The 22,845-nt window shown below is 47.5% G+C and overlaps 1 protein-coding gene and 1 long non-coding RNA gene across 3 annotated transcripts in view; one reads left to right on the top strand and one right to left on the bottom strand.

The window, feature by feature from the left end:
- LOC123383845 overlaps positions 1 to 21,416 on the bottom strand; it is a 42,341-nt gene extending 20,925 nt beyond the window's left edge. For both annotated transcript variants that reach the window (XR_006594130.1, XR_006594129.1), the window contains exons 1-2: positions 21,236 to 21,416; positions 19,884 to 20,034 (exon numbers count right to left, since the gene is read on the bottom strand). This is a non-coding gene — a long non-coding RNA (uncharacterized LOC123383845). The remainder of the gene's footprint in view (positions 1 to 19,883; positions 20,035 to 21,235) is intronic.
- Positions 1,342 to 22,845, top strand: part of CDHR3 (cadherin related family member 3) — a 66,053-nt gene continuing 44,549 nt past the window's right edge. Inside the window, exons 1-4 of the mRNA XM_045052264.1 lie at positions 1,342 to 1,485; positions 10,670 to 10,872; positions 16,816 to 16,981; positions 20,027 to 20,124. Coding sequence (XP_044908199.1) covers positions 1,440 to 1,485; positions 10,670 to 10,872; positions 16,816 to 16,981; positions 20,027 to 20,124 — 513 coding nt within the window. The 5' untranslated portion in view covers positions 1,342 to 1,439. The remainder of the gene's footprint in view (positions 1,486 to 10,669; positions 10,873 to 16,815; positions 16,982 to 20,026; positions 20,125 to 22,845) is intronic.

The raw sequence follows: 22,845 nt of genomic DNA, 5'->3' as shown, positions 1-22,845 counted from the left end.
TCCCCAACTTGACTCAAGTTTCATTTCAAGGTTGTTGAAGCCGGAGCTGGGATTCTGAGAGTTTGGAGCCTGGACATGAGGTGCGGTCAGGCCTCCTCCCTTTGTGCTGGGGCAGGACTCCGAGGAGGTGGAGGGAAAGGGATGTGTGAGTCCCCCTAGCTGGCCTCGTTCTGTCTCTCTCGATTGGTTGTGGCCTTCCACGGGCTCATACTGACTAAATGGCCAGGGGTGACCTCTGAGTAGCCAAATGCTGGTTCACTTGTGGGAAATGCCCCCCCTACTGGGGCCACCAACCTTGGGCTGCTGGGCCCCCTCCTGCCACAGGCAGTTCTCGGGTGTGAGGAGCAGGAGAGAGGGTCTAAGTCTGGCTTCCTTTTGCTATGTCAACTACTGTTCTCACTGCACCACACCGAGAGGTCAGGCCGCGCCAGCCCCACCCTTGTCCTGCCACTGCTCCTTCTCTGGACTCCAGCCCGACTATGTTTCGCTCACCACGCCTTGGAGCCTAGCATGGGGCCACATGGGGCACGAAAGCACCATATAGGGCAGCACCTGGCCCCAAGGGATGGGCCACATCACTCCCAGCAGGCGGAAGTCTGCCTCACTACTCCAGTAATCTTTGTCCACAAACCACGTTGAGGGCTAGAGGGACGGTGGTTATGGATGCAGTCAAAGGGCCAGGTCTATCGCAGCCAGTCTGCCTTGAGAAGGGTCTGGTCCCAACTCAGAGCCCTACTCATCAATTCAGGGCAGCAGAAAAAGTCCCACTTCACTACCCGGCCTCCAAGGATGACAAGATGCCTGGGGAGCCTGGGTGGCTCAATTAAGTGTCTGACTTCGGCTCAGGTCGTGATCTCGTGGTTTGTGAATTTGATGAGTTGGAGCCCCACGTCGGGCTCTGCACTGACAGCAAGGAGCCTGCTTGGGATTCTCTCTCCCTCTCTCTCTGTCCCTCCCCTGCTTGCCCTCTCTCTCAAAATAAAAAGAAAAATTTAAACATTTTAAAAATTAAAAAAGAAAAAGAATCATAAGACATCTGGTTATAGGGCGGCTGAGACTATCATGGATGTCTATGCTTATGCCCAGCTTTTAGCATCATCTCTGTGTCTCTGCTTTCTTTGCTCTTTCCACTTCTCTTTTGGGCTCTCTGTCAAGACACACGGTGGGTGTAGAATTTTAAGAGGGACTCTGAGCTCACCAGGGCCGGCTGGTTGGCCTCTTGGGTAACCATGCGGTCACAGAAGCAGGTAATCAAAGAACAAACAGTCCTGTGGTGTTTAGTCTCCCTGAGCTACCACCAAAGCCTCTGTTTGCTTTCTCACATGGCAACAAAGCCAGGAAGGGAAGATGAGTGGCATTTGGAATAAATGCTGGGTCTCGGGCGGGATTCAGCTACTGGGTAATATCCTGGAAGTGCATACAGAAGCGAACTATCCAGTATGCAGGGGGCAGTTTTTCTTCTGGCTCTCCTGGGTGCCATGTCAGGTAGGAGCTCCATTTTGTCCCTTGTTTGGGCTGCTCTCTGTTTGCATGATACCACTGAGTGATAACGTCCCCGAGGAGGAAATTGCATCTGGGAGGTCTTGCTCAACGGTGGGCTTATTGGCACTGGCGAACGAGATAATGCAATGACGGGGAGCCTGAGGAGGCTGGGCAGGTGCTCTGGGAAGGGGGCACACCAAAAGAAGCTACAGTCTAGTCTCCAGTCTAGACTAAAGTCTAGTCTCTGTGCAGACTTCATTTTCTCCCCTTGGTAACTGGCCTGTGCCTGTCCTTCCAGGGTGTAAGGTTGGAAGAATGGTTTTCACTACAGAGCTTTGTGCGTATGTCAAGTCAGTCTTTGTGGAGACTCTGGCCTTTCTCTGGAGTCTTGTGGGGGCAACTTGAAGTTGGCAGATCATCCTATGGGAAAACTGAGGTATCAAGGGGCCATTGTCTTCGTCTTGAGCAAAGACAATGTCTTCGGATGAAGCACCAAGGATTGAACCTACTGCTTCTTGTAGTCCCTCTTCCTTATTCAAGAGCTTCAAGAATCCTGGGTGATCTCTTTAATGTTGTCAGCCTGGATTATGGAAATTGAGCCTTTTAAATTAAATCTTATTTTTGAATAGGTAGTATATGCAGAATGTGTGGAATTCAATCATGTGAAATTTGCAGATTAATTTAGGGATAATTTACATATTTGATGAGTTATGCAGGAACACACTGAGAGGAGTGGCAAATGCTTAGTAAATGGTAGTGCTTATTACGTATGACGTGAGCCTTCCTGTTCAACTGTTCTAGACAGTTGTTTAAGTCTTTGTTTTCCTCCAGATTATTTTAAGATTTCCTTCACAGGGATCTTGCACATTCTGATTATGATTATGTTTCCTTCTAGTTCTTTCTTTTCCTTCTCCTTTTTCTGTATTTGTGGAAGGAATCTTATCTTCTCTTGTATGTTTTAACTGATTGTTGTACAATGGATCGAACCCTACTAATGACGTACCTGATTATTTGTAATGGTTTTCCAGGTGACTCTTATGCATTTTCTAGGTTTTGAAAACAATCAACAGTTATATTCTTCCTTGCCTATTTTTCTACTTTGTATTTATTCCTCTTATCTAATTACCAGGCCCGTACCTTCAGGCTGTTGTTAAACAATGATAAGTTGGGGCGCTTGGGTGGTTCAGTCAGTTAAGTGTCTGACTCTTGATTTCAGCTCAGGTCATGATCTCATGAAACTGGACACCACATCAGGTTCTGCACCGACAGCACGGGGCCTGCTTGGGATTCTCTCCCTCTCTCCCTCTTTCTCTGCCCTTCCCTGCTTGTGCTTTCTCTCTCTCTCTCTCTCTCTCTCAAAATAAATAAATAAACTTAAAAAAAAAAGAGTGTACATTCTTGTCTTATTCCCCATTAAGGATGATGTTAACTTTCGGTGTGAAACAGAAATGTTTTACATGTTAAGGAGATAACTTTTATTCTTTTTTCAGGTATTTGTTTCTAAATCAAAATAGTTTTTAAATCAAATGCTTTTTCCAGATTTATGGAAATGACCATTTAGCATTCCCTTTTGGTCTGTTAATAACATAAATAAATGACTGGGTTTCCTCTAATTGAACCCTCTTGAATCTTGCGATTTTCTACTTGGTAGAGGGACTGTGAGGCTGGGTCTTGAGCAGCTCAGACTCTCACTTGAAGTAAACATTTGAGATTTTCCCAGAAATATAGGCTTCTAGGACCACAATCATTTGAGTTAAGAGGGGACATTGCCATTGAGGAAAGAGTGAATTTAGCAAGAACCCAACGTCTCATAGTGGATATGATCATTTGGAATCTTATTATTGGACGTGTGAAAGGGACAGATCACAAAGGTTTGCAATAAATACTTGAAATTTCTTATCAAAACCACACTCAACCCCCACCCCCACCCCCATCTCCAAAAGACCATGCACTATACCACGCTTTTGCTTCCAAAGGGAAAATCTTGGTTTTTGGAAGGTCTGCTGTGATGCAGACTGTTTCCCTCTCACCTTCTTTTGTGAGTCTGAGAACCCGATTCTTATCCTCCCTCTCAAACACTAGAGTCACATTGGGGGGGGGGGGGGAGGCAGCCACACTGGCACCTGCTTTCAGGGTGTTGGAAGCAGGCATCACCATAATAATCTCAAACAATATCCTCTTTCCTCTCATTTGGTTTAACTTCTCTGCATCCTCTAACACCCAAGTCAAGCTCCACCTCCTCCAGAGAGCCCACCTGGATTGCCCTGACTCCTGGTGGGTACTCTTCCCACTGTACCGTGGAGCTCCTCTTGCCCACACATGGGATGTATGCCAAGGTTTGAACACAGTGCCCCACACGAAATGAATGCTTAACAAAAGGTAGTATGAGTTATTCTAGAATTCATCCGTTATGTGTCTGTCGTGTTTCCTCAAGGGGAATGTCAGCCCTGCAATAACAGGTTTTGTATCTCTTACTGCTGTGTGGTCCCCGCATGTCACATACATATATAAGGGATCCAATAAATATTTGTTGTTTTCATGGATCATCATCCCTTTCTGGGTCTTTCCCACCCCCCCCCCCCACACACACGCATTTACTGATACCTTCCCCCACAACACAGAAATTTAGATCAGATGCCTGCTTGTACTGTCATTTAAATTAGCTTCTGTCCTTCCCACCCCCTGTTAAGATGAGAGAAATCAAACAGTTTCTCTTCAGGATGCTACAGATGTTACAGTGTCGCACTCCCACGACGTCTTACAGAGGAAAGCCCCACGAGAACATAAAGCAGATAAACCTCCCAAGCACGCCGGTGGAAAAGGGTTGAGATGAAACAGTCTTCGGGTTCTATCAGTACCAAAAGACCATGCGCCATTCCTGAAGCTGGAGGATTTAGCAAGTGTTCCTGTGTGTATTCAAATCCACTGCCCGCTGAAAGTTGTCTACATTTTGAGAAAGTTCTTCGAGGGAAGTAACATTTGTGTTACTCTCTTGGGGATTAAAAATTCCAGGGTGTGGGGCGCCTGGGTGGCGCAGTCGTTAAGCGTCCGACTTCAGCCAGGTCACGATCTCGCGGTCCGTGAGTTCGAGCCCCGCGTCAGGCTCTGGGCTGATGGCTCGGAGCCTGGAGCCTGTTTCCGATTCTGTGTCTCCCTCTCTCTCTGCCCCTCCCCCGTTCATGCTCTGTCTCTCTCTGTCCCAAAAATAAAATAAAAAACGTTGAAAAAAAAATAAAATAAAAATAAAAATAAAAATTCCAGGGTGTTTAATGAAAGAAGGGTTCCTTGGTAGCTGGAAGATCCACATGAACGTGAAAAAGGTACCAGTGCCATTGACTTGAGTCTTCTCCGCAGAGCACCAGGCATGAGGCTAGCTCATGTCTCTCTAGGAAGACCCCCCAGGCTGGCCATTGCTCCTGATCTTGTGCTAGGCAGTGCTGGGAAGTCAAAAAGAGGACTAAGGCTCACTGTCTCAGGCTCCTTGAGGAACTGGGTGCAACCTTTCATTATTAATGCTCTCATCATTTCAAAAGGCAGGAACATGGAGCCCATCCCCTGAAAGTCTTTCCGTTGGCTGATCAATCTGATATACGGGAACCAACAAACATTGTAAAAGGCTTCTACTTCTTCTGTAACATCACTTTCCTGTGTAGAGTCAACCTCAGAGGAACAAAAGGTGTTCCTCCTCTCGGCACTCCCCCTACCTCCTTCCCATGGCAATCTCGTTGTCTTCCTCTCTCAAGTTCAAGAATTTTGTCTCTGGAATCCATCTGTATTTCCACCCCCATGGAATTGGAAGAGGTTTGCCAGAAACCAGCCCTTCTCGGGCCAGCACCAGAGGGTTGCTCTGAGACACATACATCTTTCTCCTGCTACTTATGGCCCAGTGTAATTTCCAGAATCGCGAGTAGAGTCACCATCTTTTCTTCTGTATCTTACTTGGGGCTCCCCGCTATTATTAGCCTTGCTTGGCATGGATCAGCTCCCCAAAGAAGACAGGTGAGAATCTCACCTAGGGAGGTATACATCTTGGAAATTAAAGGCACAGGAAGACATTGCATATACTGAAACAATATTCTATAATGCCTGATGGTTTGGCGAGTATATGCGTTTTCAGTGCATGGTATCTTTGCTGTGAGAATGAAATCTCGTAGGCCTGGAATTAGCCTGAGTTGCTTCACTGAAGTTCCTGCACACAACTGACCTCTGCTCAAGGCAAGAAGCACACTGATTAACGGTGCCGCTCCCACGGGTCCTGGGAGTTTCCGAATTATTTGTATGGTCCTGCAAGCATTGTTTATTGACAACAGTGAGATTGATGATTTGCACCTGGCTTGGAAGGCCCTGTTGTGGAAGCTGGTTATGTAACAAGATGGTGCCTACATGACCAACAGAATAGAAAAATGTCCAGTGGAGACTCTATTTGGGGTTCCCAGGTTGTGAGGTATCATTAGATATGTCAGTGGTCTCTGATCTGAGCAAGTGCATTCTGTCATGACCCTTAGGGAAAACAGGATGAAAAAACCTGGTGCCTGGCCTCTCTGATCCTCAAGACATGAGGCTACCTTTAGTCCTGGTGCAGATATTCACTTAATGTTGTTGCTATACTGCCTCCTTTTTCTGTAATCAACTGTAGATTTGCAAGCGTTTTCTCTCGGGTTCTATGAGTCTTGTTTAGCAATTGAACTCTGTTTAATGGCTACCATTAGAGCAGCACCATAGCCCTGAGAGATAGAAGCGGACAGAGGGCCCCAGAGAAGTTAAGGGACCAGCCCAAGGTCACACGTTAAGTAGTGGCAAAGCTGAAACTTGAAGCAAGAGCTCCGATTCCAAATCTCATTCTTTTTTCACAACACTGCTTGATCTCTCTCCCTACCATTTTGATTAGCTAGTGGAGAGAAAGAAAAGGCACTTACTGAGTGACGGTCTCAGGCAAGGACTGCCCTGTATTGAAATCACACTGTGAGAGCAGCTGTGTTCCTGGAGGGAGAAGATGGCATCACCCACGCTTCCTGAACCACACGGTCACTTTGGTGTCGGAGGCCCAGGGTGGCCAGCTTCTTCCCCCACAACTGAGGCTGCAGAGGCCTTAATTATTCCAACACGGGCTTCCAGGAGGAGGCCTTGTTGGTCCATATCTGGCAAGGCAGCTCTTTCGCTCATTTCGAAACAAGTGAGCGCATCATCCATCCAGATCCCAACCCCAAGCGAGATGTTTCAGTGGGCTCGGTGACTGATAATAAATCTTCCGCGTGTTCTTTCTTTTTCAAAGTGTACGCTTCAAGCAATTCTAATTTGATCCTTAATTAAGATGCATGTGTAAGTCAAATTCCATTAAAGCCTCTTTCTTGCTCAGACCGCCAGAGAAAGTTTGGAAGACCAGCTTCAGAAGGCAAGCGCGTGGTGTCTTAGGGAGAGCCTTTCCCTGGCTTCTAACCTTCCCTCTGTCCTTCCCCCTTCAAAATATCTCCCTCACTACCTTGTAGAATATGACCATTCCCAGAGGAGTATGAAAGCTCTACAAATAGGAGGGGGCAGTGTGCGGCTGTGCAAAGAGCCTTGTGCTTGGAGTCAGGTGCCTGGGATTGGAAGGCTGGTTCTTTCATGGAATTAGTTTCCAGAACCCAGGGCTTATCAAAGTTAAAATGAACACAACAAGATCAGTGGAAACACTCTCTGCAAAGCAAACTAAATGATATCAGTGGGAGATATTTGAAGATCACGGCTTGACCGGCCTTCTCAGTTCATCAGAGTGGTCGCGCCAAGGTTGGTGGCCATGGTAAGCTGCCTGTTCAGGGCGAGGCCGTGGAAAGCCCCGAGCGGCACCTAGCAAGCCTCTCACACCCTGAGCCCATGTCAAGCTGATACCCCAGCACGATTCCTTATGCTGTTCCCCCAAACAGCCTCTTACAGATTGCATCGCCACATCTAACATCTGGGTGGAGGGGCCAATTTCTTACCAGGCTCCAGCACCATCAGGATGCATGGTGCCTTACATGCATGGTCACCCGACGGGCACGTGACAGACGGTCTGTAGTTGGTATGTACCATCTGTCATCTAGAAGATCCAGAGGCAGTGATCCAGGCCTGCCACAGCCCCTTACTGAGTGCAATCACAGATGTGCAGAGTGGTGATGGTAATACCTACATGGCAGGATTGTGTTTAGAACAGCTGAGATCAGGCAGGAAAGCCTACACAATGCCTGATGAGTAGGAGCTTAGAAAAAGCAAGTGGTTACTTGTTTTCAGTCTATTCATTTGGGCACACCCTAACTGCAGGCTGCTCTGGAGAAAAACTGAGGGAGTTCTAGCTTTGCTTAAATATGAGCAGAAGCTTCCTTCCTCTTGACTGGAGAGGCCCAGGTTACTGGGGTGAGTGGGAAGGAGCAGGCGAAGGTGGGGGGTGGGGTCCCTTGAAATTGGCAACCTTTCATTTTACTTATTAGGACTACCCTTGTCTTGCTGAACAGAGGAAACACTGGTGAACAGCTGGGGACAGGGAGGGGGGCCCTGATGATTTTCCACTGTGGAAAAAGAGAGCAAGAGGGAATTATGCCTAAAATAACTTAAGCACCAAAGCAATTGATTAATTTGCTCATTAAAAAAAACTATTTTTGGGGGCGCCTGGGTGTCTCAGTCGGTTAAGTGTCCGACTTCAGCTCAGGTCATGATCTCGCGGTTCATGAGTTGAAGCCCTGTGTCAGGCATCTGTGCTGATGGCTCAGAGCCTGGAGCCTGTTTCAGATTCTATGTCTCCCTCTCTCTCTGACCCTCCCCCGTTCATACTCTGTCTCTCTCTGTCTCAAAAATAAATAAACGTTAAAAAAAATTTTTTTTTTTAAATAAAAAAACTATTTTTGGGAACTCTTTGCCTCTAAATATTCCAAGCTTACTATTTTGCTCTCCATTTTTAAGAGGCGGGGAGGGGCAGAGAGAGACAGAGAGAGAGAGAGAGAGAGAGAGAGAGAGAGAATCTCAAGCAGGCTCCATGACCTGACCCTGACCCCTGACCCCTGGGGTCATGACCTGAGCTTAAATCAAGAGTTGGGATGCTCAAGGAACTGAGCCACTTAGGTACCCCTTGCTCCGAATTTTTATTACAAGAATGCTATAATATTAAAGTCATTTTGACAGATTTAAAAAAAAAATCTATCCATATCCATGTTACCCTAAACCTCAGCTGTTTTTTCTGAGCCCTTGCACAGTCCTTGTCCATAAAACTGGCTAATCCTGCAATCAAAAATAACTTGTGTACAATGTATTTTAGTCTCTAAACTAAGATGATTTTAGATTTATTTTTTAATTTTTTTAATGTTTATTTATTTTTGAGAGAGAGAGAGAGAGAGAGAGAGAGAGAGAGAGAGAGAGAAAGAAAGAGAGAGGGAGACACAGAATCCGAAGCAGGCTCCAGGCTCTGAGCTGTCAGCACAGAGTCTGACGCGGGGCTCGAACTCACAAACCGTGAGATCATGACCTGAGCCAAAGTTGGACACTTAACCGACTGAGCCACCCAGGTGCCCCAATGATTTTAGATTTATGAAAGCTTGTATCAGTATGTTTATATTTCCATTTTTCCTACATTTGCATCTACTTCTCTGAAGCCCCGCCCCCAATTTTGAAATAAAAACATTCTCTTACAAAAGCCAGCATTTTTCCATGGCTGGTTTGTTTCTAGAAGTTGTACACCTTTTGGTAGGACTGATCCTCTTACTGACCCCTGTACTTCCTCCCAGAATTCCAGGTGGTTCGTCTCCCAGGGCTAAAGGTGGCCACGATCAGGAAGCTGGCTAACAAGTAGGACTTCAGCATAAAGTTTGGTTCTGTTACTTGTTATTATTCAGCTCAGTTTCCTCATCTGTAAAATGGTGACATTAATGCCTATGCGAGAGGATTGTTTCAAGGAGTAAATGAGAGAAAGGATTTTACCTTATGCACTTATTTGGCAACTGGAGAAGTGTACTGAGTTCCTAGAGCTGTCACAGTAAGCTACCACACAGTGGATGGCTTAGAACAACAGGAACTGAAATGCCGATAGTTCAGGAGGTCAGAGGTCTGAGGTCAAGGTGGGGACAGGGTTGGTTCCTTCTAGAAACTCTGAAGAAGATCTGTTCCATGTGTGCTTCCTAGCTTTTGGTGCTTGCTTGCTTCTCCTTGGCTTGTAGATGCATTAGTTCAATTCCTGCCTCTAGCATAACATGCTTTTCTTCCTCCTGTGTCTCTGTGTTCTGTCCTCTTCTTATAAGGACATCATTTGGTGGGTCAGGGCCCTCCCTAATCTGGAATGATCTCCTCTTAACCAGTTAATCTGCAAAGACTCTATTTCCAAATCACGTATATCCTGAGGTTCTGAGTGAACGTGGGTTTTTTTGGGGCAGGACAATTTTCACCTCCCCCCCCACACACACACACACCCTGAGTAAGCATCACCATGGAAGCATGAAAGAGCAGGAGCTGCTGGTCTCCTCTATATTGGCAAGATCTTGCAGAGTATCGAGGAGACCTAAGAATGTCCCAGGATTTTCCTGGAAGAAGCATACTTTCTCTTAAATTGTCAAAGTCCCTGTCTGACGTGCAGTCCAAGGCAATGCACGCGCCTTCACTGAGTCTCATGTTTTCTTGTCTGTGAAATGGGAGTTAATGTATCAATCAAGATGTACTCATTGACCCTCTCTGCATGATGCCCCCAGCATCCAACAATAACAAACAATTGTCCTGGAGATTACTTACAGATGTAAGGAGATCTAACATGATTTTGGGGCTTGCCAATCATGATCGCCCCATTTTTGATGACCTCTGAATCAAACACTGACACAGACGAGGCAAATAAACTCTTGTAAGCTACCTGAGTCATGATGGGACTAGGTCCTTCAAGTGAATGTCCGTCTCCAAAGGCATCATGTTTCTGTTTCTCTAGCCCTTCACAAAGAAAAGAGAAGGGGTGCGGGGAGACAAGAGAAACGCGGCAGCTTTATTTACAGAATGACAAAAGCAGATTTCATGGTTGTTTTGTGGTGGTTTTCTTGGCTCCCAGAAGATCTCAGATTTCCATTTCCAGTCCTGGCAAGAGTGACCAGGTTCCATCGTTGCCCCGAGCTACGAGTTGAAACCATAGAGCGAGCTGTTAAGTCCTTTTTCCCAGCACAAGGCTTTATGTTCATGTTGTTTTGCATCCTTCTTAAACCCACAGGGAGAGAAGCGCTACGCCTAATCCATTTGCCTGCTACAAGCAACGTGGCTGAGAATTCTCCACCTGAGACTTCAGTGCACAAGTTTTCTGTGAATTTATCAGCATCGCTGGCACCTGTGACCCCGGGGTTTCCCCTGATCATCAACTCAAGCCCCCTCACTGATGCCTTCAAAGTGAACTGGCTGTCAGGCATCGACTTTGAGGCAAGCACATCTCACTCCCAGGGGGAGTTGTCCACAAAGAGGGGTCCTGAAGCTGAGGGTGGATGGGATTCCAGATCAGTGATCATTTCCTCCTCTTTCCCTGGTTCAATCTCTCCTCTAGTAAGATCCACAAGGGCTGTTTGGGGCACCGTAAAGCCCTCTGTGCTAGATGCGCCAGAGCACTTGGGACCTTCTTTCTTCACTCGATCCAGTGCAGTGACCAAATGCCCAATTTATTACAAATAAAAGTCTTGTTTCTTATTGCCAACTGCCCTTACATGATATCAGGCGTTAGAAGTGTACTGACAGTAACTAAATTCTTTAGGTGGCATAGTTTGGGTATTCGTCTCCTCAAAAGCCAGGCGCTGATGAACTTGTGTCCGGTGATGCTGCTTTTCTCGAATTCTGTGATTTTTCAGAAGGAAATCTATGAGGAGACTTATTTAATATGGAAGAACACACCCTTCATAGAAATCCAAGTCTAAATGGGCAGCTGTGCTGTGTGACTGTTTCCTCGTGGATAATTTAGACTCAGTCGTTCACATTCAGGAGCCATGACTTGAGGGCCAGAGCGCAGGAACACGGTATTCTCAGCACCCCATTCAGGAGGTCTTCACCTCAGTATCCAGTGTACATTCCCGGGCCCCAGATGCTGGTTCTGTGACTCACCTGCCCTGTCTACCTGGCCCTTGACATCTGGCTCATCTTCCACAGCTGCTGTTCATCTGTTCCTATAAGCCCTGCCAATTGCTTGCACTTACACAGCATGCGGTATTGGCTGGACACTGTGGAACCTGTTCTACATGTGTTTACTCTTGTAATCTTCCAACAACCCAATGATTTTATTTATATTACTAGCCCTTTTTACAGATGCAGGAAACCGAAGCAAAATTTAACAGAGATATGAGATACCTTGCCCTGGGTTGCACAGCTCTCAGGTGGCTGAGCTGAAGCTAGAACCCAGGTAGCCTGACTTCATATCTCTGACTAGTCTTATAAACAGCTTCATTGAGATATAATGTGTACATCATAGAAGTCACCCATTTAAAATGTACAATTCAGGGGGCACCTGGGTGGCTCAGTGGGTTAAGTGTCTGACTTCGGCTCAGGTCATGATTTCATGGTTCGTGAAATCGAGCCCCGCATTGGGCTCTGTGCTGACAGCTCGGAGCCTGGAGCCTGCTTTGGATTCTGTGTCTCCCTCTCTCTCTGCCCCTCCCCCGCTCTGTCTGTCTCTCAAAAATAAATGTTTAAAAAAATAAAAATAAAAAATAAAATGTACAATTCGGTGGTTTTTAGCGTTTCACAGACCACCACCACAATCTAATTTCAGAACATCCCATCATGCCCAATTGAACCCCTACTCTATCGGCAGTCACTCCCCTTTTCCTATTTCCCCCAGTTGCTGGCACCCACTAATCTCCTTTCTGTCTTAATGGATTTGCCTATTCTGGACATTGTCTCTGAATAGATTTGCGTTGTACGTGGTCTTTAATGACCGGCCAGTTTCCCTGAAGCAAAAAATTTCATGGGTCACCCATGTTGTATCGTGTGTCAGTACTTCATTCCTTTTCGTGACTGAATCGTATTCTACCATCTGGACAGACCACATTTTGCCCACCTGTTCATCAACTGACAGACATCTGGGTTGTTCCCACTAAGAGCTCCCTCCCTTAGCCTCGATAGTCTACTGCCTTTAATGATGATGGTGACCGTGCTGCTTCAGATATGCATCCTGATCTCTTGATGTTACTACTGACACTGATATTATCACTGTTTAAAGTGCTTTATTGCTGGGACACTTGGGTGACTCGGTTGAGCATCCAACTCTTAATTTCAGCTCAGGGCATGATCTGAGGGTGGTGGGTTAGAGCCATGCATTGGGCTCTCTGCTGAGTGTGGAGCCTTAAATCCCCCCCTGCTTGCATTCTCTCTTTAAAAAAAATCAAACAAATAAAAGTAAAATGCTTTATTCCAGTTCAGAACTAAGATCATAAAGAGACGGCAAGTTTAACTGAATTGTCTGAGATCACATAGCCATTAAAGATGAAATAAGCACTTAACTCAGGTCACCTGACCACCAATCTTAGGCTTTTTTTCTTACATTGCCATGCACATTGTTGCTGTTTTGGCAAGCCCCCAAATCAGGTGGAAATACCTACCTTTTCCATGTTTGATGGGATTCACACAGGGCTATCAGTCAAGGAAGAATTCCATCCTATTCCTGAACTCTAGAAATGGCAATTTTATTAGCACCTCAACTGATGTGGGCTCCAGTGTTCAGGGGACTGTCCCAGCCCTGGTGCCCTCCTGGACTCTGTGCCAGCACTAGGACTGGCCACGCATTCATAAGTCCTGAAGCTATTCTTTGTTTTTTTTTTAACGTTTTTATTTTTATTTTTGAGACAGAGAGAGACAGAGCATGAACGGGGGAGGGTCAGAGAGAGGGAGACACAGAATCTGAAACAGGCTCCAGGCTCCGAGCTGTCAGCACAGAGCCCGACGCGGGGCTCGAACTCACGGACCGCGAGATCATGACCTGAGCCGAAGTCGGCCGCTTAACCGACTGAGCCACCCAGGCGCCCCAGTCCTGAAGCTATTCTTAAGAATTGGTTGCTTCTCCCCAGAAACCACCCAATGGCATCAACTATCCCCTCCAAAAAGATCTTAGGGTGCCTGGGTGGCTCAGTCAGTTAAGCGTCTGACTCTTGACTCACGGCTCATGAGATCCAGCCCTGTGTCGGGCTCTGTGCTGACAGTGTGGAGCCTGGTTGGGATTCTCTTCCTCCCCATCTCTCTGCCTTTCCCCCATGCATGCTCTCTTTCTCTCAAAATAAATAAACATTAAAAAAAAATCCTTTTCTCCTACCCCAAATGTTCATAAGAGCTACCACCACAGTAGAACCTGACTCCTCCTTGGGCTGACTGGACAGTCTGCAGGAGAAGTCCAATGGTGAGGTTTTTGGGTCTCTGGTCCAGAGGTCTGGTTACCGTTGGCCTTGGGACTTCATTGTACAGGGCTTTCGGAGGGTGACCTCTGAATCACGCCAGAGCTCAGGCCTCTCTACTTTCAAACACAGCTGCTGAGACTTCTGGGGACAGGGGGCAGGCAAGGAGAATTTGTGACAATGATCTAATGATAACAACTCATGTGTATGGCGCATTTATCATATACCAGGAATCCCCCTAAATTTTTTGTGAATTCATTGATGTAATACTCACAATAGGACCATGAGTGCTGTACTACTATTATTTGCATGTTAGAGGTGGGGCACGGAGGCATGGAGAGGCCGAGCAGGGTGCCCAGGTTCACTTAGCTAGTTGGTGGCCAACTTGAGACTTGGGATCTGGCAAGCTGGCCCAAGAACCCTAGCTCGCAGTCCCTACTCTGCGCTGGCCCACTATTGCCCAGCAAGAGAGATGTCAGAGCCCCATTTGGCCACATGTGGCCAATTGTTAGTCATGGAGTTTTCTCCCATAACAGCAGCAAGAAGGATAACTCTGAGAGGCGCCTGGGTGGCTCAGTTAGTTAAGAGTCCGACTTCGGCTCAAGTCATCATCTCACAGTTCATGAGTTCAAGCTCCACGCTGGGGTCTGTGCTGATGGCTCAGAGCCTGGAGCCTGCTTTGGATTCTGTGTCTCCCTCTCTCTCTACCCTTTCCCCACTTGTTCTCTCTCTCTGTCTCTCTCTCACCTCTCTCTCAAAAATAAATAAACATTAAAAAGAAGAAGAAGAAGGATAGTTCTGAGAAGCTGCGCAGGCATGCAAGCATTGCTCTGAGGTCGTGTGGAGGCCTGCACCTGCCCCTCTTTCTCTCTCAGCCAGACTCTCCTATTTCCTCACCCACTGTCACCAGCAAATTTGTTGAGCTTTGACCAGAATGACCTCAGATTTAACATACCTGAGACCAAACATTGTCTTTCATTCTAACTCGGCAGCCAGATTGCCTGCAACCAAATGGAGGCTCCACTGCTCCCAGCAATGACCTTTGGAGCACCTTCCCCTCCCTGGCCTAGTCTTCTTACCCGTGAAACACAGGGAACCTTCACCAACCTGTGGTTGTTGCCACGACTTAATAAGATACTCGGCAAAATGGCTTGGCAAGAGCCCGGCACGTAAACACTTAATGAATACTGGTAGCAACAGCAAAAACAACTCCCCCATTTGTGTTGGTAGCAACCCAGTTCCTCTGACTCCAAAATGTAGTATTTTGGACTCTTTCTTTGACTGTATTGTTTCCTTCCTCTGGGGAATCAGAGCTAGTTCCCAAGGACACGGAGCTGTCAGTAGGTAATATTGTGGTAAAGGATCTGCTCAAGCTTGGGGTTCAGGAGAGGCCTCCGGGCTTAGCAGGAAGCTCGGGTCTAAATCAAGGAAACAGAATGGGTCATGACAGAGGGAGCTGCTCTGGGGGACAAATGCTCACTGCACGGTTTCTGGCTCTCATTTGCTGGGTGCTTGCTCAGTGCTAAACAGTGATCTAAGTGTTCCGTGGCTTCACTCATTTCATCCTTACAACAACCCTCTAAAGTAGATGCTCTTAATGTCCCCATTTTACAGATGGGGAAATGGAGGCACAGATGGGTTAAGGAATGGGAAGGCTGGGCTTTAAAGCCAGTCAGCCTGGCTCCAGAGTCTATGCTCTGGACGCCTCGCTTATGCTGCCTCTCTCCTTACAGGCGTCAGACGCAGAGACAGGTCATCTCTACATACGTGGGCGCCAGGCTGACCCCTGCTCACAGTAGTGACAAGACTACATCTTTGTCTCTCTCAGCCCTCCTCCACACTTTCTCCCTCCACTGCACGTACTCATTCCCATCTGTGGCTGTCTTCACTCAACAAGCCCAGATCTGCAGCCCAGATCTTGCAAAGTCAAACATGAAACCCATAGCCGCCTCCATGAAGCCTTCCCTGGCTAAACACGGCTCACAATGAACTCTGCCCCCTATTCTTTGTTATAATATCCTGTCCTATACCTCACCTGTTTAACTAGGGCGAGGATTATTTACCTGCTTATAATCATGTGGAAGAAAAATCAGAGAAAGGTACAGGACTTCCCCAAGGTCACACCAAAGTTCAGCCATGAAAGTGAGATTGGAACTAAGTGCTCTCCTCACGACAGGATACTGAATGCCTGCCTGGCCCCATTCATATTAACAACCAAAAGCTTCCATTAGGATAATTAAAAGATTTATGAAATGTCCGAAAGGACTCTGGGCACTCCGTGGTCTGAGCTGGTGGCAGGAGTGTGCATGTAGACATGAGAGGTCATCAGCTGGCCTCCAGTTAGCCTCAGCAGAACCCTCCCATCATGGACTTCCCGGGTTCCTGCTGATGATTCTGGTGATGTCTCTCTATCCCTGGTTCTTGGTATCCCTCCCACATTTCCAAAACACAATTCAGAGGACAAGTTTCCAATCGTGGAAGGATGTGTGGAAATGTACAAAAACACTAACAGGGTGTTGATGTAAGTATATATTGTTCCTTATTTCTGCAGATGTATCCTTCCCTTGTTTACTCTTGGACATGGCCTTGGGAAAGTTAGCATGGCGTGCTACGCCAAGATGCAACTTAACAGCAATCACAGGAAAGTACAGTGTCAGAAAACCTAACTACATTCAGAGTAGACTTGCCTAGGCGCCAACCCCAAGTAGTGACAGGCAGGGTTTTAACTCCTGGCTTTCCATCTCCAGTGGATGGAACCAGCATGTCACCTAAATATTTTTCTTTCCCAGGAAAAGTGGCATCACATGCAGGAGCCCCTTTAGTGGAGTGTCATGGGGCTTCTGTTGGACGGACTAAGGAAAAACAACCCCTTCCTTTGACAGTGAGGGAAAGGATGCTGGTTGTTTCGTTCCTAGTAACATCCCTTTGCAAAATGCATGCATACCAAACATATCTTCTTCCACAGGGTTACTAAGAATTCTGCATTTGCTTTTAGGTTGTCACCAGTGGGAAGGAACAACTAGACTTTGAAATGGAACCAAACATATTTGAGTTGCAGATTTATGTTAAGGATGACGTTGGTGTCACTGACCTACAGATCCTGACCGTCCAGGTAACAGATGTGAACGAGCCGCCTGAGTTTCAAGGCAACTTGGCAAAAGGTAAGATACACTGGGGTGTGCGGTATGGCCAGACGGTGGCACAGGGGAGGTCCCTGGGGGGACTGAGCAAAGCAGACAAGTAAGTAAACAAGCAGCTGTTTCCCTGGAAAAGGCATCTGCTTAATGAGCAGGGAATAAATGAAATGTCCTCCAGCACAGGACTTCCAATAATGATGCCCAACGATTTACAAAGCCCCTCACCTCTGTCGCTTCTCTTGGGAATCTCTCAGACCTGGGGAGGAAAGTGAGGCTCTGGGACCTCGAGTGGATCATTCTGGAGGAAGCTGGGATGAGCCCATCAGAGACTCATCACTGTGTGCTGCGGGCATTGACTCACTTGTTAATTCTCCCCATGGAGGCCTGGAGGGCAGTGTGTGACTGGGCTCTGCTGCAGAGCAGGGACAATATAAAGGACTGGAGCATAGGGTAACTTTCTGCATAATCTTGCCCATGCTCATGCCTTTGAATGCCATCCATACTGACAACCTCCATGTTAGTCCAGTCTTCTCCTCTGAACCCCTGACTCAAACATCTAGCCATCTTACCCGATATCTCCATCTGCCATGTCTAGTAGGCATCTGGGATGCTGTGAGGTGACTTTTGGAATGTCCCCAGGTCACCCAAACCTAAGTAGGTTGACCAGTGGAGCCAACCATGTGATTAGAAGGTTGCAACTCTGACTCCCATCCTCCACTTTGTCCCCACCTCTGCGGAGGGAAGGGGGGTGGAGACTGAGCTCAATCACCAATGGCCAATGATGTAATTAGCCATGCCTTTGTAATCAAGCCTCCATAAAACCACAAAAGGGTGGGGTTGGCAAAGCTTCCAGGTTGGTGAACAAACTCTCTCTTCCTGGAGAGCGGTGTACCCAGAGAGCATAGACACTCTGTACCCTTTTCCCCATATCATACCCTATGCATCTCTTATATCTATCTGTTCTTGAGTTATAGCCTTTTGCAATAAGCCAGTAATCTAGTAAGTAAAATATTTCCGAGTCATGTGATCCCCTCTAGCAAATTCACCAAACCCCAAGAGGGGATGGTGGGAAACTCAGACTTACAGCTTGTGGGTCAGAAGCACAGATGACAACCTGAACTGGAAATTGACATCTGAAGTGGTGGGGGGTGGGGGGTGGACTTGTCTCGTGGGACTGAGTTCTTGGCCTGTGGAATCTGAATGCTGTCTCTGGGTAGATAGTATCAGAGTTGAGTCGAATTGTAGAACTGCCAGCTAGTGTCAGAGGATTGCTTGGTGGTATACAAAATCTGCCCCACATTGGACTCGGTGTCATAACGTGACATTTCCAACTTGACATGCCCCCAAACCAAACCCTCAGCTCCCACTCCACTCCCGACCCCCACCACCCCCCACCCCCCAAAATCTGCTTCTCCTGTCTTTCCCCTCTTAGCTAATGGCACCTCCAGCATTCCAGTTGCTTGGACCAAAACTTCAAAGTCAGCCATGACTCCTCTCTCCTTCATACCCAACATCAAAACCGTTGGGAAATCTCGCCCCTTCCAAGTCCCCGCAGTCTGACCGCTGCCTGGCATCCCCGTCACTACCACCAAGGCACAAGGCACCGGTCAAGTGTCACCACACATGACTGCATGGCTTATTGCAATGGCCGGCTAACTGGTCTCCCTGCTCTGCCCTAGCCCCTGCCAGTCTGTTCTCCGCATAGCAGCCAGAAGGATCTCGGGAAATATCAGTTAAATCAAGGCACCCCTCTGCTTAAAACCCTACAGGAACTTCTCATCTCCCTTAAAACGAGAGCCAGAGACTCCTTAAGGCAATCCAAACTGGCAAGACTGCTCCAGCCTCCACCATGTCCTCTCCCACACATTTCCTGCTACTCCTCCGCTATGGCAGTCCCAGCCTCCTCATCGGACTGTCAGTGCCCCAGGCACCACCTGTCAGAGTCAGCGTCTGCATTTACTCTTTGCCCCTCCCCCATATTTATGGCGGCACCTCATTTCTTTAAGAATCTTGACTCAAGTGTCCGCGAACCTTCCACAACCACTCCATTTCACGTTGGAACCCAACCCACAACACGCCATTCCCTGATTTTCCCCGTGACATCGCTCCGTAACATTCACATACTTTGCTCATTTCCTTTGTCTGGATCTTCCCACTATAATGGAAGCCAAGTGAGAGCAGGGCTTTGGGTTTGGGGAACCGCTGCCTTCCCAATGCGTAGATGGATCCGTGTCTGGTGCAGTAGTGAGAACTCAGTAAATACTGACTTGAATGGAAGCACGAGCAGTGACGAAGGTGAATGGGAGCTGGAGCTCCTATGGAAGGTGGACTGGGTTTGAATTTTTATGCCCTCACCTCCTTCCTAGCTGAGACAGCCCCATCACTTCCCAGAGCGCATTCCCTCATTTGTAAAGTAGAGATCATTACAATACCTCCTTACAGAGTGTTATGAAGATAAGGGAGAAAACATAAGTCCTCACCACAATACCTCCAAAGAGCGAGTGGATGTGCGCGTTCTCAGCCCTCTCTCAGAAGGACGGGTTCTCAGAGAGAGAGAGATACCCCTAGGCAAGGCTGGTGGGGCCAAGGAGCTGTTCCCCCTGGCTGCGAGAACTCTGAAGTAGATGAAACCAATTTCTGGTCCCCTCCCTGAGTCTCTGCAGCCCTCTCCCTCCCTTATTCCTCCTGCACATCATTCATTTCAGCTGACATGCTAAGTTCACTTCCGGAGGTGACCTTGGTTAGGTTTCAGAGGAATTTGCACGTGAGAGTGGATCAGGAACCAGCCTCTTGCAGGAGGCTCCTCCCCAAGGTCACCTCTCAGCAAAGGAAAGGTGGGGAGAGGTGCTGCCAGCTTGGCCACCGAGCGCGTTATAAATTCCCATAAGCGGTCCGCTCACGCCCGCCGGCCGGTGGGCTTACTCACCGCCTCCGTCACCGCGTCCGCCTTTCCCATGATGCCGGTGCACTCGGTTCCCTTCGGCCATGTACGGCTGGTCCCGGTTTCGTAATTCCTCATTTGCTTTGTCTAATAAAATGTGTCTTCTTCCACTCTGGACGCCAATATAGGTCTAGACCTGTACATAGTGGAAGGAGCAAATCCTGGATTCATTTATCAGGTGGAGGCCTTCGATCCAGAAGACACAAACCGAAGCATACCCCTCAGTGTAAGTCTCCTTGTTAAACAAGAAGGGCTTCTCCAAGCTGCCTTTGACCCAGGAGCCTGGAGCCTCGGCCTGCGGTGGGGGGCCGTTGGGGCAGTGATATGGGAGGACTGTGCTGTCCATAGCATAGAGTACAGGGGGTGTTGGAATGGGTGAGGGAGCTCTGGATACCCCGGATAAGATTCATGGCCCTGTGTGATCTTAGACGAGTTCTTAACCTCTCTGAGCTTCCATTTCTTCCTCTATAAAAATGGAAGAACAAAAGCACCTTCCACAGCTGGGGGACTGTAAGGATTAAATCATGCACATGAAGCCACTTAGCACAAGTGCCTGGCATATTAAAACTGCTCAGTATTTTTAAATTCTAAGTTAATACAAATCCAGCCATATTCTTTAAACATTTTTTTTAATGTTTATTTATTTTTGAGAGAGACAGAGTGTGAGGGGCAGAGACAGAGAGAGAGACACAGAATCCGAAGCAGGCTCCAGGCTCTGAGCTGTCAGCACAGAGCCCGATGCGGGGCTTGAACCCATGAACGGTGAGATCATGACCTGAGCCAAACTCGGATGCCCAACCGACTGAGCCACCCAGGCACTCCAGCCCCCCCAGCTATATTCTTTTAAAAGTAAGTGGAGGGGCGCCTGGGTGGCTCAGTCGGTTAAGCGTCCGACTTCAACGCAGGTCACGATCTTGCAGTCCGAGAGTTCGAGCCCCGCATCGGGCTCTGGGCTGATGGCTCAGAGCCTGGAGCCTGCTTCCGATTCTGTGTCTCCCTCTCTCTCTGCCCCTCCCCGTTCATGCTCTGTCTCTCTCTGTCTCAAAAATAAATAAACGTTAAAAAAAAATTAAAAAAAAAAAAGAAGTGGAAAATGTGTATCCCAAAGGCCGGCATTAACAGTTGTTTTCAAGAGATGAGGTCAAGCTGTTTGGAGCCAAGTTAAAAAAAAAAAAAAAGTCCCAGAAATTCCAAAGAACAGGAGGAATCCCACAGAGAAAAACCAGAGTCTAGGCCCTGGAACCTTCCCTCACGGTTCAGTCTGAGATCTTGCTTCTCTCCCTTTTAAATCCACTCCCTTAAAGGCAGCTGCCGGTGGAGCTCTTGTAAACGCTAACCTTTGGGCGAAGGAGCTTCTCAGCGTATCCCCAGGACAGGGATGCTGTGGCTCCCAGCTCTGTCCCCTGAAGTGGCTTGTGCGCCCTGCAGCTGGGCAGCCCAGGTCGGAAAGAAAAGAACCAGAGCCAGCCAGCCAGCCCGCCAGCCCGCTAACCTTGGAGCAGGCATTGCTCCGGCAAATCCTACCTTACAGAGAAGCGAGCGCTTGAAATATGACACTCGGGGAACTGGTAACACCGGGAGGCTGTTTCGGCTGTTTGCTCTGTGATTTGCAGCCTCAACAGGGCTACTTTTTCTAACACGAGGAAGCGAGCCTTGGGGATAACCTCAAGCACTAATATGATACAGTCGGCAGGGTCTGAAACAAAGCTGTTTTAAGATTAGTGGGCACATCTTAAGTTACAGAATAGACTGTTATCATCAGAAGATGACCCTTCTGTCCCCCAAAAATAATTTATTCAAGATTCTATCTGCATGAATACGTGGAATATGCAAACACTTAATGGATTCCTACTATGTGCTAAGAGCCACACTAGGTGCTTTAAACGCACACTTATGAGTAACATACTTGCTATGTAAGTTATAAATGTGTTGGTCTGAAAACAACAGAAAACTTAATCACAGTGGCGGATGTGGGATTTTGTTTTTCCTCCCATACGAAGTCCAGAGGCAGGCAGGCAGTCCAGGGCTGGCTCATCTGCTGCCATCAGAAACCTGGGCTCTTTCTATCTTTCTGTTCTTTCACCCACAGTATGTTGGTTTTGTCCTCTTTCTGTTTGCCTCATGATTACAAGATGGCTACTGTACCTCCAGGCTTTACCTTTAAGTTCCAGGCAGAAAGAAGAAAAAAAAAAAAAAAGCAGGAAGGGCTACAGGGTGAAGGGAGCAGGCCAGCCCAGCCTGTACCTTTTTTGGTAGGAAAACAAAGACCCTTCTGGAGCCCCTAACCAGAGGACTTCTGTTTACTCCTCACTGGCCAGCACTGTGTCCTACGGGCACTGTGGCTTGATGGTGACCAAGGGAAAAAGGATTTCAGATGGGTCGGCAACCCAAATTATAGTACCTCATTTATACATTTAGTTCATTTCAACATTTACCAAGAATCCACTATGTGCCCGGCTTTCTATTAGATACTATGGACTCAGAGATGAGTAACACACATCTTTGTACCTCAAGAAGTTTACAGTCTGGGTGGGAGACATTCGTGCACACACCAAATCATTATAATTCAATAAGGTAATTGCTATAAAGTCTGTACAAGATGCAGTGGGGGCAAAGTGGAAGGACTCTCCAACTGCCAAGAAAAAGGTTTATTTTTAAATCCCCATCTTTAATAGATCTTTCCAAATTATACAGAGGGGATAAGGCCATGGCAGTCCCTTTAAAAACACCTCCTGGGGCACCTGGGTGGCTCATTTGGTAGGTGGCTGATTTCAGCTCAGGTCATGATCTCACAGTTTGTGGGTTCGAGCCCCACGTCAGGCTCTGTGCTGACCGCTCGGAGCCTGGAGCCTGCTTCAGATTCTGTCTCCCTCTCTCTCTGCCCCTCCCCCGCTTATGCTCTGTCTCTGTCTCTCTCTCAAAATAAATAAAAAAACATTAAAAAAAA

The sequence above is a fragment of the Felis catus genome, chromosome A2, assembly GCF_018350175.1.
Source record: "Felis catus isolate Fca126 chromosome A2, F.catus_Fca126_mat1.0, whole genome shotgun sequence".
Lineage (NCBI taxonomy): Eukaryota > Metazoa > Chordata > Mammalia > Carnivora > Felidae > Felis > Felis catus.
Note: the sequence above shows the minus strand (reverse complement) of the source record. Positions and strands in the feature narration are given on the sequence as shown.